This window comes from Macrobrachium nipponense, chromosome 37, assembly GCF_015104395.2.
Source record: "Macrobrachium nipponense isolate FS-2020 chromosome 37, ASM1510439v2, whole genome shotgun sequence".
Lineage (NCBI taxonomy): Eukaryota > Metazoa > Arthropoda > Malacostraca > Decapoda > Palaemonidae > Macrobrachium > Macrobrachium nipponense.
Genome location: NC_061097.1, coordinates 13,462,165 through 13,483,944, shown reverse-complemented (window position 1 = coordinate 13,483,944; position 21,780 = coordinate 13,462,165). Strand labels below are relative to the sequence as shown.

Genomic DNA, 21,780 nt, shown 5'->3' with positions numbered 1-21,780 from the left:
TGCTTGGGGCTCAACCACCCCAACAGCCCCAGCCATCAACCTCCTTTGCTGTCTCGCCAGCCTATAACTCGGCTTTCGAGGCCCAGGCCTTTCAGCCATTTAATAGGTTTGCCAAAGGCAGCCGTGCCAGGGGTGCCTCTCGACAACGAGGATCCGGCAGGGCCACCAGCACGGGCAGAGGTTTCCGGGGAGCACGGGGAGGTCGCCCCTCCGCAAACCAACAGTGAGAGTCCCAAGGTAGGAGGGAGGCTGTACCTCTTCCGCCAACGGTGGGGGTTCAGCCCTTGGGCTCAAAGTATAGTGACCAAAGGTTTGGGTTGGAGTTGAACAGAAGGTCCTCCTCCACCCAAGAATTTCTACCAAAAACCGACAGCGGAATTGATAGGGTATACCCAAGATCTTCTTCTCAAAGGAGTATTATCAAGGGTTAAGAACTTAAAATTTCAAGGACGCTTGTTCAGCGTGCCAAAGAAAGACTCAGGAAAGCGAAGAATCATCCTGGACTTGTCACACCTAAACTTATTCGTTCCTTGCGACAAGTTCAAAACGCTGACCGTATCGCAGGTGCGGACCTTACTTCCCTGTGGGGCCGTCACAACCTCTATAGATCTAACAGATGCCTATTATCATGTTCCAATAGCCAGACACTTCTGCCCGTTCCTAGGCTTCCAGCTAGGAAACAAAGCTTATTCTTTCAAGGTAATGCCTTTCGGGCTCAACATCGCCTCCAGAATATTTACGAAACTGGCGGAAGCAGTCGTCCAAGAGTAGAGGTCTCAAGGAATAATGCTAGTAGCGTATCTGGACGATTGGCTCATATGGGCAAAGTCCCCAAAGAATGCCAAAAGGCAACGGTCAAAGTAATCAAATTTCTGGAACATCTAGGGTTCCAAATTAACAAAACCAAGTCCAGACTAACACCGGAATCTCGATTCCAGTGGTTAGGCCTGCTATGGGACTTGGATTCACATACTCTGTCAATCCCGCCGTTGAAAAGGAAAGAAATAGCCAAGTCTACAAGGCAATTTCTCAAACAACGCCAAACTTCCCGGAGGAACCAAGAAAGAATTTTAGGCTCACTCCAATTTGCCTTGGTCACGGACATTCTTCTGAAAGCCAGACTGAAGGACATAAACAGGGTCTGGCATTCAAAAGCAAACCGGAGGTCCCAGGACAAGCTAGCTTCTATCCCGGCGATCTTGCGGAAACAACTCCGTCCATGGACGGAAGTAAAGAACCTATCAAGGGCAGTACCCCTTCAATTCCCCCCACCGTCTCTAGTGATCCACACGGACTCGTCCCTAAGCAGATGGGGAGGGTACTCGCAGTACAAAAAGGTCCAGGGAACCTGGTCCCTACCATTCCGCCAGCTACATATCAATGTACTAGAAGCCATGGCAGTGTTTCTTACTCTGAAAAGGCTCCGGCCACACAAGAAATCGCATGTCAAACTGGTCCTAGACAGTGCAGTGGTAGTTCACTGCATAAACAGGGGCGGATCCAAATCAAGTCACCTGAATCATGTCCTGATAGCCATATTTTCTCTGGCGGACAAGAACAATTGGCACTTGTCAGCTACCCACTTAGCAGGGGTAAGGAACGTGGTAGCAGATGCTCTGTCACGCTCCGCCCCACTAGAATCGGAGTGGACCCTAGACAAGGAGTCATTCAAATGGATCTGTCAGAAAATCCCGGGGCTTCAGGTAGATCTCTTTGCCACGGAGTCAAATCACAGACTCCCTTGCTATGTGGCACCCAACCTGGACCCTCTGGCTTATGCCACGGACGCTATGGCCATAGATTGGAATGGGTGGAAGATCATCTACCTGTTTCCTCCGGTGAATCGTCTTCTGAAAGTCCTGAACAAACTAAGATCGTTCAAGGGCCGGGTGGCTCTAGTAGCTCCCAATTGGCCCAAAAGCAATTGGTTCCCACTGCTCCTAGAATTAGGACTCCAGCCCCTGCGGATTCCCAATCCCAAACTAACCCAGCTAGTGCAAACACGGACTGTGTCCACTTCCTCAAGGATTCAGAAAGCCCTAACTTTATGGATTTTTTGAAGTTTGCAGCTCACAGGAACGCTAACATCAATCCCCAAAATATTGCATTTCTGGAATCAGATAAAAGGGAATCTACCTTACGTCAATATGACTCGGCCGTTAAGAAACTAGCTATGTTTCTTAACCCTTAAATGCCGAAGCGGTAAAATAAAAATTGTCTCCCGTGTGCCGGAGGTGTTTCGAAGTGAGCGTGGAAGCGGAAAAAATATTTTTTTCAAAAAATCACAGCGCGCTTAGTTTTCAAGATTAAGAGTACATTTTTGGCTCCTTTTTTTTCATTGGCTGAAGTTTAGTATGCAACCATCAGAAATGAAAAAAATTATCATTATCATATATAAATAATGCGATATATGATAGCGCAAAAACTAAATTTCATATATAATTGTATTCAAATCGCGCTGTGCGCAAAACGGTTAAAGTTAACAGGTTACTTTTTTTCGTTGTAATGTACACTAAATTGCAATCATTTTGGTCACATTGTAAAACGATAAAAGTATCACAGAGAAAATATTATCACAAAATAATGCATGAATTCGTAACGCTCGGACGTAAACAGATATTTTTTTCAAAAATTCACCATAAATCTAAATATTGTCCTAGAGACTTCCAATTTCTTTCAAAATGAAGAAAAATGATTGAATATTACTATACTGTAAGAGTATTAGCTTACAATTGCAGTTTTCGACCATATCTGACAAGTTAAAGTTGACCAAATGTCGAATTTTTTTATATATTTTTTTATATGCAATTATTTCGGAAATTAGAAAAACTACAACCTTCAAATATTTTTTGTTTTATTCTACATGAAATTGCACACATTTTCATATATAAAACTCTATGAAATGCCTAATATGAAATGGAGCAAATATTCCGAGAATGGGACATATGCATTTTGGAGATTTGTGGCGGAGAATCCGCGCGCGGAGGGAGGGAAATTTTTTTTTTAAATTCATCATAAATCTAAATATTGTGCTAGAGACTTCGAATTTGTTTCAAGATGAAGATAAATGACTGAATATTACTAGACTGTAAGAGTTTTAGCTTACAATTGCGTTTTTTGACCATTTCGGTAGAGTCAAAGTTGACCAAACGTGGTTTTTTTTCTATTTATTGTGATTTATATGCAAATATTTCATAAATGAGAAAAGCTACAACCTTCAATTATTTTTTGTTGTATTCTACATGAAATTGCGCACATTTTCATATATAAAACTTTATGTAACGGCTAATTTAAAATGGTGCAAACATTACCACAATCACACGTATGATTTTTTCGGAAGAGTTACCGCGCGGACGTAAAGCAAATGTTATTTTTTTCATAAATTCACCATAAATCTAAATATTGTGCTAGAGGCTTCCAATTTGTTGCAAAATGAAGGTAAATGATTGAATATTACTAGAATATAAGCGTTTTAGCTTACAATTGCGTTTTTCAACCATTTCGGTAGACTCAAAGTTGACCGAAGGTTGAAAATTTGTCACTTATCATTTTTTATATGAAAATATCTCAAAACTGATAAAAGCTACAATCATGAGTATTTTTTTTTTTTGTATTCTACATAAAAATGCGCACATTTTCATATATAATACTCCATGTAACGGGTAATTTAAAATGATACAAAAATTATGTCAAAGTGACGAAATAATTTCCGAGATGTGTCACAGATACTTTCTGGGCTCAGCTCGTGTCGGCCTATGAAAGGATCCTTAATATCATTCTTTCTAGGTAAAATTAATCTAAAATTACCAGAGAAAAACAAAATTAAGAAAATGTCAGTAAAACTGACTCGCTCACTCTTTAAAAGAAGTGTCGGTATGAGAATAGGGGCGAGTGGGAACACTACCACGAGGCATTCACCAATTAGACCTTCCAATCAAAATCCCCACTAGAGAGAGCTGATACCAACGGGCGATGTGGCCGCTACTACTACTACTAGGGGACGCCACGGACGGCAGCGCCCCTAGCGGTCATCCTTAATTATTAGCGCTAAGCGTCGTACGCATTTTCTTGCTTGTGTACTATTTTCTGGATTTACCTCATCCTCCATTATGGAACGTGCTGCCATCGCAACGGCTAAGTTAAGTGCCTCATAAGTAGTGTTTTACCGTTTTTTAGTCTTCCAGGAACCAGTATTTTCCTTCTAATAGGTCATATACGGTTCCTCGGTCGACTCGTGGCGGCGCCATGCTGCCTCTTTAAGAATTCCCGGTCTTCCATACTTGGGAACTTCTTAACTTATTCGGGCTTACTATAATCAGTTTCGTTTTTTTTACATCGCCTTTTAGCTAGGTTAGCCCATTTACCAATTCTCTTAGTTTGGTATTTAGGGCTATTCTGTGTTTCTGGCCCAGCATCCCGGCTCTTGCTCTTCATCGGCTATCGCTGGCTCCGAGTAGGCTTCTGTTCCTCGGAACAGTTTGCCTCCTCCTGGGCTTCTTTTTCTTCTACTAAAAGTGTCTTTTCCATCTTTACGATGTAATTTTAGTTCTATTTAGGGTGTTAGGCTAGCCTAGGTGCATGTCCCATGTATTGGTACAGCCTGGTTCACGTGGCCCTTTCACGGTTGTGTTGCTATCGCGGCTTAGGCCACTTGCGGTCACGTGTTCCATCGCACCTTACCCTTCCCCTTCCCTCCCTACCAGGTATAGGGAGGGTCTGGGGGACCCCTTGGTTGCCATGACAACCTCAGTTGCCTTCCTCCCTCCTTCTCTGAGGAGGCCAGGGGTTCTCCCCAGCTGGGGTATAGGGCGACCACTTGTTTCGGGTACCGGGTCACCGAGCGGGTAGTTGTTGGGACGGGGAGGAGTAGGCCACCCCCCCCTCTCTCTCTCCCGCCGTGTTACGCCGAGAACCCTCCCCCCCCAGTTGCTCAGCCCACCTTTCCCCCGCTATAACGAAAGGAGCCTTCCGCCGCAGCCGGGGCACCTTTGGTTATAGCTTGCTGGCTCCGCCAGCGGGCGGGGTGGTCACTACTAGTGGTCTATTGCTTGCCTACTATATCCTTCCCTTTTTCCCCCGCTACCGGAAGGGAGCTTGCTTCTTACCCGGGCACTCTTCTAGTAGACGGGGGGGAAAGGTTTGATATTTATTTCGTTATTTTTAAGGATATACCCTAATTTTACGATGAATTCCTAGATTTATATTTATATGTATACCATCTCCGCCGTTTTCCGTCGTGGTTTCAATTTTCACCACCACACTCTGGTTTAATCTAACTTTCTCGCTCCGGCACCAGCGGAGCAATTGTTAGGCTGTAAGTGTTCTCCTGATACTTATGTATCTTTCCACTTACAGGCTACCAACTGTTAGGTCCTTGGGTGCAATGCGACGTTATACGACCCCTGCGCCCACGATGAGTGCAGGTCTCACGCCCCGTGTGCCACGCCTTTCAACGACATGATCGTCTGGCACCCGGAAGCCTGCGCCATCTGTTACGACCTGGTCAGTCAGCTGGTGGAGGGGGTAAGTCGATTATAGACTTTTTTATCGTATTACTAACAACACTTAGTCATAAGCTTGTTAACCCCGCTCCGCCATTAGAAGCTTCATTTCGCCTTCTCTTTCAGGCTGCCGGTGTGAGGGAAGTCGCCCTAGCAACCCTGAAAGCTTGGGTGGGCGGCTTCGGGAAGAACGCCGCCAAAGGCCAGCCTTACATCTTGGACAAGAAGCTGGCCGTTCAGATCTTCCCCGGTGGCAAGTCAACAGGGTATGTTGACCCCATATCTGCAGCCCCTCTCATAGCCTCCATCCAGCAAGAGATGCAGCAGTCTTTCGGGGCCGTGGCCACGCAGGAGACGGTCCCGGACGTCGCAACCTTGGACCTTAATATTGAGCCTATGGCGGTAGGTGCTGAGGATTTGTTAGTTGAGGTAGGTGTGTCGGGTGCCCAAGGTGGGCGCTCCTGGATCTTCTACTGTCCCTTCTTCTACTGCTTCTTTCCAAGGCTTTTTGGGTTCTGAGATCCCTACCCGCTCTCCCGCTCTCTCTGTACCCCCAAAGGTGAAGGGACAGAGAGAACCGAAGACCCTTGTTAAGACGACTTCTAAAAAGTCGTCGTCGTCTTCATTCAGCCTAAAAAGTCTTCGACTTCCTATGCTGACGCGGTGAAAGGCTAAGCCGAGCTCTCCTATTCAAAGAGCTCTAGAAGCAAGGCTTCTAAGGAGAAGGCTCGCGCTCCCGCTGAGCCAATGCCTTCTCCGGCCTCCACCGCATCCACTCCGGCAACGCCGGTTGGAGTAGCGGGACCTAGCACCTTTGATCCCACTGCTTTCTCAGCAGTGGTGATGCAACAGGTAGGTGAGATGGTTGGCTCACAGGTCTCCGCCCTAGGAACAAAGTTCGAACAGATGTTCGCACAACTGTCGAGCACTCTGTCTCAGTCGGGCCAGTCCATCCAAGATCTCTCTAACAGAGTTAGAGAGAATGAGGACCGAGTAGCTGGGCTTGCTCAGGCTCCTCATCCAGTCTCCCCAGTAGCAAGTGCTGGTATTCTCCAGCTACCACCTTACGAGTCGCTACCAGCTTTCTCCATGGAGAACCCATGGAGAGTGGCCGCTTACGCTCCGTTCAAGGATGGTATGATCTCTGTCCCGGAGTGTGGAACTCGAAGGATTGAGGACTTCGAGTTTTATCCTCCGGGATTGACGCAGCCTTTCATTGGTTATGCTAGGCTGACCGTAGCGGCACTCACTAGGGAGGACAAGATCTCCAGGGAGAACGTTCTCTATAGTAGAGATCACGCTCAACGCGAATGGGTTCACTGCCTTGAGGACTGGGAGTGTACCAACACCACAAAGCTCCAGGCTTTCAAGAGTCCTTTTACTATTTTTGCGACGGAGGAGGAGGCTTCTCTTCCGTTCGCTACAAAAATAGTGGAAGCGACTCTTCAGGCAGTCCTCAAGGATGAGCCCATGCCACAGCTGAGGGAAGCAGAGTCTACTTCTCCGCTCTTCCCAGCTTTCGGAGAATTGTGGAGAACTTGCCTGCCACTTTCACGCTTGGTAAGCTCAAACCGGACTGTGCTATGGACCAGTTTGGCGAAAAGCTCCCAAGGCTGCCTGATTCCTTGATTCAGGCAGAGTTCGACGCTCGAACTAGGTTTGGCAGGTCCCTCAATTCTCTGATTATCACAGAGATGGCTGCTCTTTCGTATGGCACAGAACCTTTATTTAAGATTCTGGCCAAGTCCCAGCTTCAAACGGTTCAGACGGATGCTTTCGACTTCTTCCAAGCTAGGAGGAATTGCCGAAAGCACGTTCTGCAGGAGTGCACTATTAGGCACGAACCTAATAGACTCCTGGCTTCCAGCATGTGGGGAGCGGATCTCTTTCCAGAGTCCGCTGTAAATGAGGTACACGCAGGATGGCCTGTAGGCTCAACCAGAGCCTTAGAGCTAGATGGGGTATCTCCTCTAAGAGGAAACAAGAATCCGCCCCCGCTGCTGGTAAGAAACTAAAGAAGTCTGGTAAAAGGTTCCAGCCTTACCAGAAACACCAGCAACAGCAGCAATTCGTTCAGGCCGTCCCGGTTACCCAACAGGGACAACCTTCAACATCGAAGCAGACCCAGCCCATCCTCCTGCTGTCTCCTCAGTCACAACCCTCGACCTCCTACGCACTCTCGCCGGCCTTCAACCCTATGTATGAAGGTCAGGCTTACCCTCCCTTTAATAGGCAATCGAGAGGTAACAGAGCGAGAGGCCACTTTCGCCAGCGTGGCACAGGAAGGGCGGCAAGGAGTAGGCAGTTCAGAGGAGGGCGTGGAGGTCAACCCGCCCATCAACAATGAGGCTCCCCAGGTAGGAGGGAGGCTGTTCCTCTTCCGTCACAGGTGGGGGTTCAGCAATTGGGCACAGAACGTAGTGTCCAAGGGGTTGGGTTGGAGTTGGATCAAAGATCCCCCTCCAATCAAATCATTCCGCCAAGTACCATCAAAGGAATTGACAGATTATGCGGAGGAACTCCTTCAGAAAGGAGCTATTGCGAGAGTCAAGCATCTAAAATTTCAAGGTCGCTTATTCAGCGTGCCAAAGAAAGGCTCAACAAAAAGAAGGGTAATCTTAGACTTGTCAAGGCTAAACTCTTTCATTCGTTGCGACAAGTTCAAAATGCTTACCCTCTCGCAGGTAAGGACCTTACTTCCTCGTGGAGCCGTCACATGCTCCATCGATCTTACAGACGCATACTATCATATCCCTATAGCCAGACACTTCCGCCCATTCCTAGGATTCAGGCTAGGAAATCAGACACACTCATTCAAAGTGATGCCCTTCGGTCTGAATGTAGCCCCCAGGGTATTCACGAAAATAGCAGAAGTAGTGGTGCAACAATTGAGAACTCAGGGAATAATGATAGCAGCATACCTCGACGATTGGTTGATCTGGGCACCAACAGTCGAGGAATGTCTCAAAGCCACGAAAAAGGTAGTTCAATTTCTGGAACATCTGGGGTTTCAGATAAACAAAACGAAATCCAGACTTACTCCGGAGTCTCGTTTTCAGTGGCTAGGAATCCAATGGGATTTGTCTTCCCACAATCTGTCAATTCCAATGGCCAAACGGAAAGAGATAGCAAAGTCTGTCAGACAATTTCTCAAATGCAAGCAAACATCAAGGAGAAGCCAGGAAAGAATCCTAGGTTCCCTTCAGTTTGTTTCAGTGACAGATATCCTCCTGAAAGCAAGGCTGAAAGATATAAATCGAGTTTGGCGATCGAGAGCAAACGCCAAATCTCGAGAAACAAGTTGTCAGTAATTCCACAGATCCTTCGCAATCAACTCCGTCCATGGACAAAAGTAAAGAACCTGGCCAAGCGGGTACCCCTTCAATATCCCCTTCCAGTGTTAACCATTCACACGGATGCCTCCCTGTCCGGGTGGGGGGGGATATTCTCAGTTCAAACAAGTTCAGGGGACTTGGTCAGTTCAATTCCGCCAGCTCCACATAAACGTTCTGGAAGCAATGGCAGTATTTCTTACCCTGAAGAGACTTCTTCCCCCGGAAAAGTCTCATCTAAGACTAGTTTTGGACAGTGCAGTGGTAGTTCATTGCATCAACAGAGGAGGAGTTCCAAATCCAAATATGTGAACCATGTCATGATAGCCATCTTTGCACTAGCAAACAAACACAAATGGCATCTGTCCGCCACTCACCTGGCGGGGGTAAGAAATGTGATAGCAGAGCCTTGTCCCGGTCGGTCCCTCTGGAATCAGAATGGTCCCTAGACGACGGGTCATTCCAGTGGATATGCCGGAGAGTCCCAGGTCTCCAAGTAGATCTCTTCGCCTCACAAGCGAACCACAAGCTCCCTTGCTATGTGGCCCCCAACCTGGACCCTCTGGCTTATGCCACAGACGCCCTGTCGTTAGATTGGAATCAGTGGAGAAAAATTTATGTTTTTCCTCCAGTGAATCTTCTCTTGAAAGTCTTGAGCAAGCTGAGGACTTTCAAGGGACTAGTAGCCCTGATTGCTCCAGACTGGCCCAAGAGCAACTGGTATCCTCTGCTTCTGGAATTGGGTCTCCGACCTCAACGGATTCCCAATCCCAGCTGTCACAATCAGTACAAATGAGGACTGTGTTCGCTTCCTCAGGAATTCTTCAGACCCTAACTTTATGGACTTCATGAAGTTTGCGGCTAATAAAGATGCTAACATTGATCCACAAAACATCCTCTTCCTAGAATCAGATAAGAGAGAGTCAACTATTAGACAAATTATGACTCAGCTGCGTTAAAAAAAATTATAGGCATCCTTCCTGAAAGAATCAAACACTACAACCATGACAGTTTAATTTAGCTATATCCTTTTTCAGATCCGTTGTTTGAAAAAGGTTTAAGCAGCTAGCACTATTACTACTCATAAATCGGCTTTGAAGATCTTTCAGTTAGGTTTCCAGATAGATCTGACTGAATCTTATTTTACGTCTATCCCTAAAGCTTGTGCTAGACTTAGACCTTCTCAAAGGCCTACTGCAGTCTCATGGTTCTTAAATGATGTCCTCAAACTAGCTTCAGATACTGACAACTCGTCTTGTACATTCATAATGCTTCTTAGAAAGACATTATTCTTATTAAGCCTAGCTTCAGGAGCTAGAATTTCAGAACTGTCGGCTCTATCCAGAGATGCGGGTCATGTGGAATTCCTCCCCTCAGGAGAAGTTCTGCTTGCTCCGGATCGTAGTTTTTTGGCTAAAAATGAGGATCCTCTTGCAAGGTGGGCTCCTTGGAAAGTCATCCCACTTCCGCAAGACCCTTCTCTCTGCCCAGATCAACTTTAAGAGCCTTTCTATTCTCGTACATCCCTTCTAGATCCTCAGGTTCTCTCTTCATGAGAGAAAAAGGTGTACTTTATCAGTAAAAGGTATTAGACAACAAATCCTTTACTTCATTAAACAAGCCAATCCTGATTCATTTCCAAAAAGCACATGGACATCAGGGGAGTAGCCACCTCAATTAATTATTTTCAACATATGAACTTTGAGGATCTTAAAAAGTATACTGGATGGAAATCTCCGACAGTCTTTAAACGTCACTATCTAAAGTCCTTGGAATCTTTAAAAATTTTCTGCAGTAGCAGCGGGAAACATTGTTTCCCTGATACTGTATAGTAGTCGTAGTATAGATCCAGGTCTCCTCTCTACCTACCTCATCCAACATGCCTCACCCTATCGCCATGCTACTCGGATATTCTAGCCTTAGCCGCTGAGATCATATAGTGGATTGTCCCTTATTTTTTTTGCTAGGGACATCCACACTATGTACTGATAATGTACTTCAGTGTACCTACCCTTTTATTTTTATGCTAGGGTAGGACACAATGTGTTTGTATATTTTGTAAATAAGTTATCTAAGTGGATCTCTTCTGTTAATAACACCTGCATTATTGTATTTTACTATGTTTACTATAATTTTAAGTACTTTACATTACTAACTTTCTTTTATGTCATTGTTTAAAATAAGTTAGCCTTAAGTACTTAGTTTATATGCTGTAATAACTGATTTACTTATATTATATCCCTCATTTTTACAACTGATTTTCATTTGTCCTTTTTTCCCATCTTGTCTGTTTCTCTGGTACTCTTTCATAGGCCGACACGAGCTGAGCCCAGAAAAGGGATTTTGACGTAGGAAAAATCTATTTCTGGGTGATTGGCTCGTGTCGCCCTATGAAACCCACCCTGTATTGATTGCCCCCCCCCTGCAGGACAAGATGTTCATAGATTAAGGATGACCGCTAGGGGCGCTGCTGTCCGTGGCGTCCCCTAGTAGTAGTAGTAGCGGCCACATCGCCCGTTGGTATCAGCTCTCTCTAGTGGGGATTTTGATTGGAAGGTCTAATTGGTGAATGTCTCGTGGTAGTGTTCCCACTCGCCCCTATTCTCATACCGACACTTCTTTTAAAGAGTGAGCGAGTCAGTTTTACTGACATTTTCTTAATTTTGTTTTTGTTTTTCTCTGGTAATTTTAGATTAATTTTACCTAGAAAGAATGATATTAAGGATCCTTTCATAGGGCGACACGAGCCAATCACCCAGAAATAGATTTTTCCTACGTCAAAATCCCTTTTTTAGTGCGGCAAGAAAGAAATTCGCGCTTGCGCGCCTGCGTAACGATTGTAAACAAAACAACACCTTGATCCGTGAACTCCCAGCATCCCCCAAGGCGCATGATTCAAGAGTTTTCAGCTGGTAGGCTTAAAAGTATTTTTCCACGAATTTTTAAAAAAACTTTTGTATGTCGACGTATGGTACGTCCAGTCGGCACCCGAGAGACAAAAAATGTCGACGTAAAATACATCCAGTCGGCATTTAAGGGTTAAAGGCTCAAATATACAAATAATGACCACGAATTTGGCCATTTCCTTCTTCAGAACTTTGTTCGAGAAAGGTCTTGTAGCAAGCACAATTACCACTACCAAATCAGCTCTTAAAAAGATGTTCCAGTTTGGTTTTGGTATACATCTAACAGATTCTTACTTTTCCTCTATACCAAAAGCTTGTGCTAGACTTAGACCCACCGAGAGACCTAAGTCAGTTTCTTGGTTCTTGAATGACGTTCTTAAGTTGGCCTCAGAAATAAATAATGAATCATGTGATTATATAACCCTCCTGAGAAAAACTTTATTTTTATTAAGTTTAGCATCAGGAGCAAGCATTTCAGAACTGTCGGCTCTTTCGAGAGAATCAGGTCACATTGAATTCCTCCCCTCAGGAGAAGTACTTCTCTCTCAAGATCGTCAATTTTTGGCCAAAAATGAGGACCCACAAGAAAGGTGGACCCCATGGAAAATCTTACCACTCCCCAAGGATAAGTCCCTATGTCCGGTCAACTCCTTAAGTGCTTACTTGAGTAGAACAACCTTAAAGTCTTCAGGTCCCTTATTCATCAGGGAGAAGGGTGGTACAATTTCCTTAAAAGGCATCAGGCAACAAATTTTGTACTTTATTAAACAAGCCAACCCGGAATCTTTCCCACGGGCTCATGATGTTAGGGCAGTTGCCACATCTATCAATTATTTTCAACATATGAATTTTGACGATCTTAAGAAATACACAGACTGGAAATCTCCGACAGTCTTTAAACGCCACTACTTAAAGTCTTTGGAGGCCCTTAAATTTTCAGCAGTGGCAGCTGGAAACACAGTTTCCCCTGACACTGCTTAATATACTTATTAATCTTTCACTGTAGCCTTCCCTTCTGCCTGTCTCACTTGCACCCTTGCTTAGCTAGTTCGCCTCTAGCGTACATATTGCCTTGGATGTAGTTGTTTTTACATTGTTGCTTGCGTTAGGGCTCAATTCCCTCGCTTATCTGTATGATTGTCAACTTGATTGTTTCTGTATCTTACATGTTTTACTGTTAAGTACCGTTTAAGTTTATTAGGCTTAGTAACTTTAAGTTTTTTAAGCTAAGTAGTTTTAAGATGGTAAATTATACTTTACCTTTCACTTTGTAACCAATTTTGTACTTTTAAGTTGTACATTATACTAATTAACTTTACTGGTGTTTATTTTACCTGCTAATTTCAGTGTTTTGTACTTTCTTCCAAGCTTGGTGGAGCTAATTCTCTGGCACTATTTCACGGAGCAACACAGGCTGAGCCCAGAAAAGGGATTTTGATGAAGGAAAAATCTATTTCTGGGTGAGGGGCCTGTGTCACCCAGTGAAATCCCACCCTGTATTTAATATTCCTCACCCTGCTTAACCCAAGCTTGGATGCTATCTTCAGGAATGACGTCAGAGGCGCTCACTGTAGTAGTAGAGGGTAGCGGGGCTATAGTTCGGCTCCTGTGTAGTTGGGGTTTTGGCGGAGGAAGAAGCTAAATGGCAGGGTACCTCTGGTAGTGGTTTCCACTTGCTCTTTATATATACAGACACCTTTTATTAAAAGGTGAGCGAGCCATTTACCTTGGCACTAACATTTCTCTTTTTCTCTAGTATGAATAGCAATATTTATACCTAGAAATAGTATCAAAGGAACCTATTTCACTGGGCGACACAGGCCCCTCGCCCAGAAATAGATTTTTCCTTCGTCAAAATCCCTTTATTAGGCTCAAGGGTCAGGATAAACTAATCCTTTATAATATAATAATAATAATAATAATAATAATAATAATAATAATAATAATAATAATAATAATAATAATAATAATAATAATAAGCACTGCTATGCAATCAAATAATTTTATGTGCCATTAAAATAAATTTACACCAGAAATAAAGCGTCTCATGAACAAGTCTGAAAAAACTTCCCTTGCTTTTTTTTTTTGGAGAAAATGACATTGCTATAACATGGCAATGAATATGTTCCTCATCATCCTTAGCACAAACCAAGGGTGAATGAATAGCAAAGGGCAAACTGGATTGGTTCTAGCTACCTGGCATCTGTGTCTTTTAGATGTAGTTAGCTGCAATAAACAGAACTAAACTTTCAATCCTTGGAATATGTACCTCACTCATGCAAGACGCAACAAGGTCCATTATTAGATTTCCTCCTGGCATCTGCCTCTTCATTGCAGTCTTGTTGAATAATGTCCATAATTTGATTTTCTCCTGGCATTTGCGTCTTCATGGTAATAATTTTGAATGAACAAGGTACGTAATTCAATTTTCTCCTGTAATGACTCTTCATAGTACTCTTTTTGAACAAGTTCCCTAAAGCTTGTTTACAAGAGCGAAATGCTATATATGATCCGTGTAATCCCATGGACCAGAATAGGGATGCCATAAAGAATGTAAATGTTTTACTGTCTTCTCAACCAGAAATATTTATTTCTCTGGTACTGTATTCACAGCCGCCAGAAGTAAAGCATGTCTATTTATCTTTTTGTTTGATTTAGCACCACATGAAACACAAGATCTACCTACTTACAGACTATATTTCCAATAATTCTCCACTTCTTACCTTAGGAAAATGGCAGACATTCTTTCCTCAACTGAAAGTGCACGTCAGTAATTGGTATTTTGCTTTCTTATGTAGGGTGCAGTTAACTCCACTAACATTTTAAAGTGTTCAGTTGTCATTCTGAAGAAGTCATAAGACTTCTCTGGATTGTTTATCTAGTCTGGGAACAGATGTCCGAAGCTTCCAGACTCTGGCCTTTTAGCATTAATCTCCTGAATCCATAATCTTTGACGCCTATGCAAGCTACTTTGCTGCCTCAGCACAGCAAAACCGATGTTTCAGCAAGAACGTTTACATCCATCCAAGTCCCAGTTGACTTTCTGACTCAGTCAGTGGGAACGGTGCCGATTCAAAATGACTCATCTTGACTTGACTCAACTCCACTCGCTTGGTGTAAATGCAGCCTAATTCAATTTTCTCCTGGCATTTGCATATTCATGGTAATCTTGTTAAACAAGATCCCTCATTCGATTTTCTCCTGCCATTTGGCTCTTCATGGTAATCTTGATGAACAAGGTTTCTCACTTGATTTAATCCTAGCATTTAACTCTTCATGGTAACCTTGTTGAACAAGGCTCCTCATTTGATTTACTTCTGGCATTTGGCTCTTCATGGTAACCTTATTGAACAAGGTCCATCATTCAATTTTCTCCTGGCATTTCCCTCTTCATGGCAGTCTAATTGAACAAGGTCTCTCATTGGATTTTCTTATTTCATTAGTCTCTTAATTGTAGTCCTGTTGAAATAGGCCCCTCATTTGATTTTCTCCTCCCATTTGCCTCATCCAGGTAATCTTGTTGAACAAGGTCCCTCAGCAGTGAGCAGTGGCATTAGACGCCAAAAATTACAACTTGATTGGGAATAAAGGCAAAACTGAGTGTGTGCAGGAAAACCCTGAATTGTGAGAGTCCCTTCATCTCCATAAACAAAAACCTTTGCCAAGGATATTCCTTCTCAAATGCTACCTCAAGACTTGAAAGGAGACCCTAGAATATGAAGCAGTTCTCTTTCCCTCATGTGTGACGACAAGACTAACAATGCATTCTTAAAATAGGCTACATGGGCACAAGATCACGCTGACTGAAGAAAGCCACAACACACATAAAAGCGGAAGTCTAAGCTTCCCTCTAGAAACTAACTGATACTTGAGACTTGCCTTGATCTGCAAATGATCTTTAGCTACAGATGATTAAAAAAAACTATCCTAATAACCAAAAGGAAACTTTCCTCTATGATTCAGCTTTAGCCAATTGCTTACCTACCTGGCAGAGTTGAAACATCACTCCTAACAATCCAATCCAAAAGTACAGTTAAAATTAAGCAAGCTAAAAACATCAAGCAACTCCTCTTATTCTTCCCCGAGCGATCCAATCAAAGAATGAATTCTGGCACCTGAATGGTGCTGCCAATGCTAGAACTGGTGATGTGAACACCAGATGAACCATAGGAAGATGACATCAGGCACAGATCTACACTGCTTTCTGACATGTTCCAGTTCCCTGTTGCTCCAGGCCCAGAGGGAGCAAGACAGAACATGACATGGAAATACAAGTCAAAAGCCAGGGAGTTGACCCTTCCGCCGATGCGTGGGTATACTTGAAATTAACGAGAGACTCATGAGGGAAGCACTGAAAAAAATACAGCAAAACTTACGCCAAGTGAATATAAAACATTACTAAATCCTTTTACATCTAACGCCCTGAATCGATGGAAAGCAGAGTAACATACTGAAGAGAAGCAGCAGAGTACCTATCCAGTTACTAAAAGAGGAAGTAAATAAAGCATGCATCCTTTAACACAAATCTTAAGAGACCTATCCTCAATGTCTTTAGTTGCTTCTACAAACTAACATGTTCTCTTCACTCACAATCAATTTCCACATAATTTCATTAGACTATGACTCACATCACTTATTCCAATAATAATCCTTCCATAAGCAGCACACATCCCATGAGGATCAATAAAACTGGAATAAAACCAATTATGGCAACTCTTACCTAACAGGTTCTTACAGATAAAATACTCAAAATAAAAAAAAATAAAAAATCGTCAACAGAAAACCAAGTACATTTAATAATCTTTCTACCTTCTATCAAGACCAGTGACAGAAGTAGACTGACCAGCTATGAGTCCCCTGGTGGGGGTAGGGGAAGTAAATGGATAGTAAATGGATATTCATAGAAAACCAACTGTTCTCGTTCTTCTCTTGCAATCTGTCAAAGTCCTGCTGGCACAGGAGTAAAAGCTATATAATGGGAGGTAAGATTATTCCCAAAAATTACATTTTCCACAGATGCTAAAAATCTAAGAATTATTTTTGACTGTCAATAGTACCATAATTTTCAAGAGTAACTTTATGAGATACAGCAGGAAAGGCTGCCCAAGTCATGGCCAATCATGATAGTCTATTTCTTAGGTGGTGATGGCAAATATCCACAGCTATTATAACTGGAGACTTGTTAGTTGAAATGTTTATGGACCTATGTAGTAGTACTTAAGTTATTTTTTTCACAGAATGTGCAATCATTGATTTTAGTGTCGCACTGTTTATAAAAATTATAAACAATAGTGCTGCTACAATCATGTATTGCAGATGTTCACTATGTTAATAGTACTGTGTTAGAAAACATTTAGAAATGTGATTACTTTTTATTACTACATTTGGCAATCAGAAACAAACAAAAAGTTCCAGTGTTATTGGTTGTGGTTGTCTACTATCAGCTCAAAAATAAGAAGACTAAAAAAAAATTTCATTAATGATAAAGCCAACACTGAAATAATTCTGGAAATTCAAAGGGTGAGATTGCCACCTTTTTAAGCAGATCATACTAAAAACTGACTCAAAGATTTGACCATCAAGTTCCCAACTTTTATGCTGTACTATGGGACAGTGAAACCTGATGTATAAGATGCCTTAGAGCATAAGTTCCATCAGTGAAAATAAATGAAAAATTCAAAATAATTTCACAAAACTTACCCAAATCAAACAAATAAAACACTTAAAACCATGAAGATATAAAATAAATTATAAATGATGCCTCAGCAGCAATTGTAAGGTGATTTGTTTACTTTTGGGTAACATTTAACTAGATTTCCCCGGACAGAGGCCACAGTGATTCGATATTAAACATTTGTACTCAACCTTGGCATGAGATAATGATACTGACTCCACAAAATTAATGCAAAAAGATATTCATCTAAATCCGCTCAAGCACAACAGTAAAAAACATAAAAGAATCTTCAAAATGAGCAGCTTCAAGTTTCATGATGGTGACATCACCTCATCTCCTCGTTCTAAACCATTTTAGCATTAATGCCCCCTTCTCCATCATTGTATTCTGGCTTACAAATCTCTATGTATTACTATGAAAAAAACTAGGAAAACAATCACTCACATCTTATACAACTAATTCAAGCTTACCTCTCCTCTTGTAATAATACCAGGCAACATCAGATCTGCGCCACCAAGTAAAACATCAATTACATGAGTGTGAGTAGTAAATGTATGCATCAAATTAGGATATTTCCATAAGGTATAAACTGTAGGATAAATCATCTTCTCTTTCTCAACATTGAAAAACGCTGGGTCTTTTTGAACCTGAAATGAAAAGCTTAAATGAGTTTAATCATGTAAGGACTGCAAATTGAGAAATGATAACTGGTTTCTTTCCTACAAAATTTGCTAGCATATAATGTTATGCAGGGAACAAGACATATCAGGCCAAAATAATTTTTGCCACCATTGAAGGTAAAGCTAGGCTAGGTGAAGTTATAAATTAAATTAGATTAGCTTAAGTTAGGTTGCAGCCAAAATGACTGGCTTACACTGTGGTAGGTTAGTTTTTTGGTAAGGCAATGGGTTTGTTTAGAAAAGTTTAATATTTGTTCAATTATATAATATATTTCTATGTTTTGTTTCTTTTGTTGAGTTTATTTTTTTATTTTTTTTTATTCATTTATGTATTTTTTTATAGGAACTTCTTCCACCTCCTTTGGATCGTTCTTATTTTTTTTATGATTTAGCTTTTGAAATTGGCCTGATAGCCTTTAAAGTGACTTTGTAATTTGAAGCAGTGCCCAGTTGGCAAGAGTAGTAGAGAATTATCATATCCACATACAACAAGATGAACAGAAGTGTAATTTGGGTATTATTTTCAATTTTAACAAGGCTTATGTTAATGGTGAAAAGGACAATGTGAATTTTAGTGATAATGTACTGAAGTCTCTGGTATGAAAAGGCAAGATACTGAGTTCAGTGCATAGACTTCTTGTTGGACTGATTACTTGAACCCTGGTAAAGTAGTATGTATTTCTCTTAACAAAAATATACTTCTTGTTAAGTAGTTATTTGTTGTGATATCCATAGTCTTCGTCTTCCGATTGGATTAAATCTTAATGGACGGACATACGTACTCACGTGAGTAGCCAATAAACGAAAATTGGTGATTTATGGTACTCTGTTAAGTATATACTGACAGCATAACTATTATTGGTGCTGATAACTGGAAATTGGCACATTGGGGCACAGAAAATCACCGAATTTTTGCAGGGCTTCCGTTTACGATGGCTTGATGACGAGCAAAATTTGCTGATAGCCGAAAATCAGCGGTTTATGGCATTTATGAGGCCCATAACCGGTTAATGGGGCCTCTGTTAGGTATCTATTGGCACCATAACTATTATTGGTGCAGATAACCGGAAATCAGCAAATCATGGCGTCAATAACCAAAAATCGGCAAATCATGGCGCCAATAACCAGAAATCGGCACATCATGGTTTTCAGCCTTAGACAAGTGCCATACAACCAGATCGCTGATAACTGAGTCAGCCGATAACTGGGGACTGCCTGTACTGCCTCTCTCTCTCATATGATGTCCTATTTTACATTTACTCATAAATATGCCCAGGGGTTGCTGTTGATTTTAGTTCTTATCTTTTATGATAGTATGTCAGTTTTATTTATAATTTTGCAATGAAAAGTCCAAAAAAATATTAGGAAAAACATGAATATAATCCAAATAAGTTACTGCATCTTCCATCTCGCTAAATTTAGGTAAATATTTAATAACAAACATGCAGAGAATTTGTTATTGATTTTAGTTATGTATATGTTTTGATATTGCATGAGCTGTAATCATAATTTGGCAATATAAAACAAATTTATTTATTAGCAAAAACATATATAAATTGTTAACCCTTAACAGATGGGATAATATGTAAACCAATATGCACCACCACAGACAGGTAAAACTTTGAGGTCAGCCAATTTAAGAAAAAAAAATACCTCAATGGAAAGAGGAAGATATGCAAATGCACATGGTGCAAAAAAAATTCTAAAACATTTTCCCTAACTTCCACAAGTTGAAAATGACTATTTAACAACACCTTGTGGGGCCTCTTTTACAAGACAATCATAACTTTACGAAGTTATACATAATTTTCTAAATAAATTTATTTCATTTTGTGAAATTATAATCAAAGCCCAAACAATATCAAAACAGAAAATAAATAAAATTAATAACAATTTCTGAGCATATTTGTTGTAAAATATTTATGTAAATTTACCTAGAATGAAGATGCAATAACTTTTTGGGATTTATAGTGTTTTTTCTAATATTTCTGTGCACTTTTCTTTGCAAAATTACATTTAAAACTGACATACTATCATAAAAGATAAGAACTAAAACCAACAGCAACCCCTTGGTATATTTATGAGCAAATTTACAAAAAGACATCTTGTGAGACAGACAGGCACTACATCCTCCCTTGAAGTCACCTTGAAGTCAAGAACCCAACTAACTCTAATGGAATTTAGCGTCTAAAAGTTGCCATTAGTGAATTTATGGACTATAAAAGTAATGGTACCTCTTTTCCGTATGATTCCCACAAATCAATGGCGCATAATATTGTTACTCACCATATGTCACTCTGCCCACCACCCAAAACCTGTTATTGCTACTCATGTGAGCATTTCCATCCATTAAGGATTAAAATGATATTGTTATGATACAATAAAGTTTTGTACATACTTACCCGGCAGATATATACTTAGCTATAGTCTCCGACGTTCCCGACAGAAATTCAAATTTCACGGCACACGCTACAGGTAGGTCAGGTGATCTACCCTCCCGCCGTTGGGTGGCGGGACTAGGAACCATTCCCATTTTCTAATCAGATTTTCTCTTCCACCTGTCTCCTGAGGGGAGGCTGGGCGGGCCATTAATCGTATATATCTGCCGGGTAAGTATGTACAAAACTTTATTGTATCATAACAATATCATTTTTGTACATGCAACTTCCCCGGCAGATATATACTTAGCTGATTGGCACCCTTGGTGGAGGGTAAGAGACAGCTAAATAGTATAAAATAAAAACAGGAAACAACACAGTTGTAGGTCAAAGACCTTGGTTCTTACCTGATTGGGCAGAAGACTTCATAGATACTGTCTATGAGTCTGCTTTGCCTCAAGAGTTTCAGCGAGGTAGTGACCTATGACTGAAAACTCTTCTGGATCTTGTCAATGGGGGCTTCCCACTTACATGACAGAACCGTGTTAGGATCTTGGTCAATGGGGGCTAATCCACTTACATGACCAAACCTTTGCCTGCAGTACTATCAAGGAGCACAAAACCAATCCCGACCACCTGACCATTTCTAACCCGTGTTAGAACTACAATTGAAAGAGGTTCCACAAACCTTCTTTCAAACAACCATAAAAAACACACCACCAAATTAAAATAATACTAACCTAACCTAACAAGGATTAGTCTCAGCTCCCTGTCCCAGCACCGAATCTGCAGATACGTATGGCCCCAACGAGAAGCACTTATAGTAAGTTACTCTTACGTCTCTTAAGTAGTGAGATGCAAATACTGAGTTGCATCTCCAGTAGGTAGAGGCCAGAATATCGTTTAGAGACATGTTTTTCTGAAACGCCAGAGATGTCGCAATGGCCCTTACTTCATGTGCTTTCACTCTCAGGTGTTTAAATTGTTCTTCATCGCATGTCGCATGCGCTTCTGTAATGATGCTCCTCAAAAAGAACGCCAGAGCATTTTTAGAGATGGGCCTTCTAGGGTCCCTGACAGAACACCAGAGACTGTCCAGGTTGCCCTAAGTTTCTTTTTTCTATCTAGGTAAAATTTAAGGGTCCTGACAGGGCACAGGGATCTTTCTGTCTCTCTTCCCACTAAGGGAGAGAGACCTTTTACCTCGAAACTTCTAGGCCATGGTTTTGAGGGATTCTCATTCTTTGCTAAGAATAATGGTTTAAAGGAGCAGATTGCCGAATCCCCTTTAAACCCTACTCTCGCATCC

The 21,780-nt window shown here is 41.7% G+C and overlaps 1 protein-coding gene across 1 annotated transcript in view; it reads right to left on the bottom strand.

Moving 5' to 3' along the window:
* LOC135209026 (eukaryotic translation initiation factor 2D-like) overlaps positions 1-21,780 on the bottom strand; it is a 247,724-nt gene that overhangs the window by 151,677 nt on the left and 74,267 nt on the right. The window contains exon 4 of the mRNA XM_064241561.1: positions 17,884-18,060. Within this exon, the coding sequence (XP_064097631.1) occupies positions 17,884-18,060 (177 nt within the window). The remainder of the gene's footprint in view (positions 1-17,883; positions 18,061-21,780) is intronic.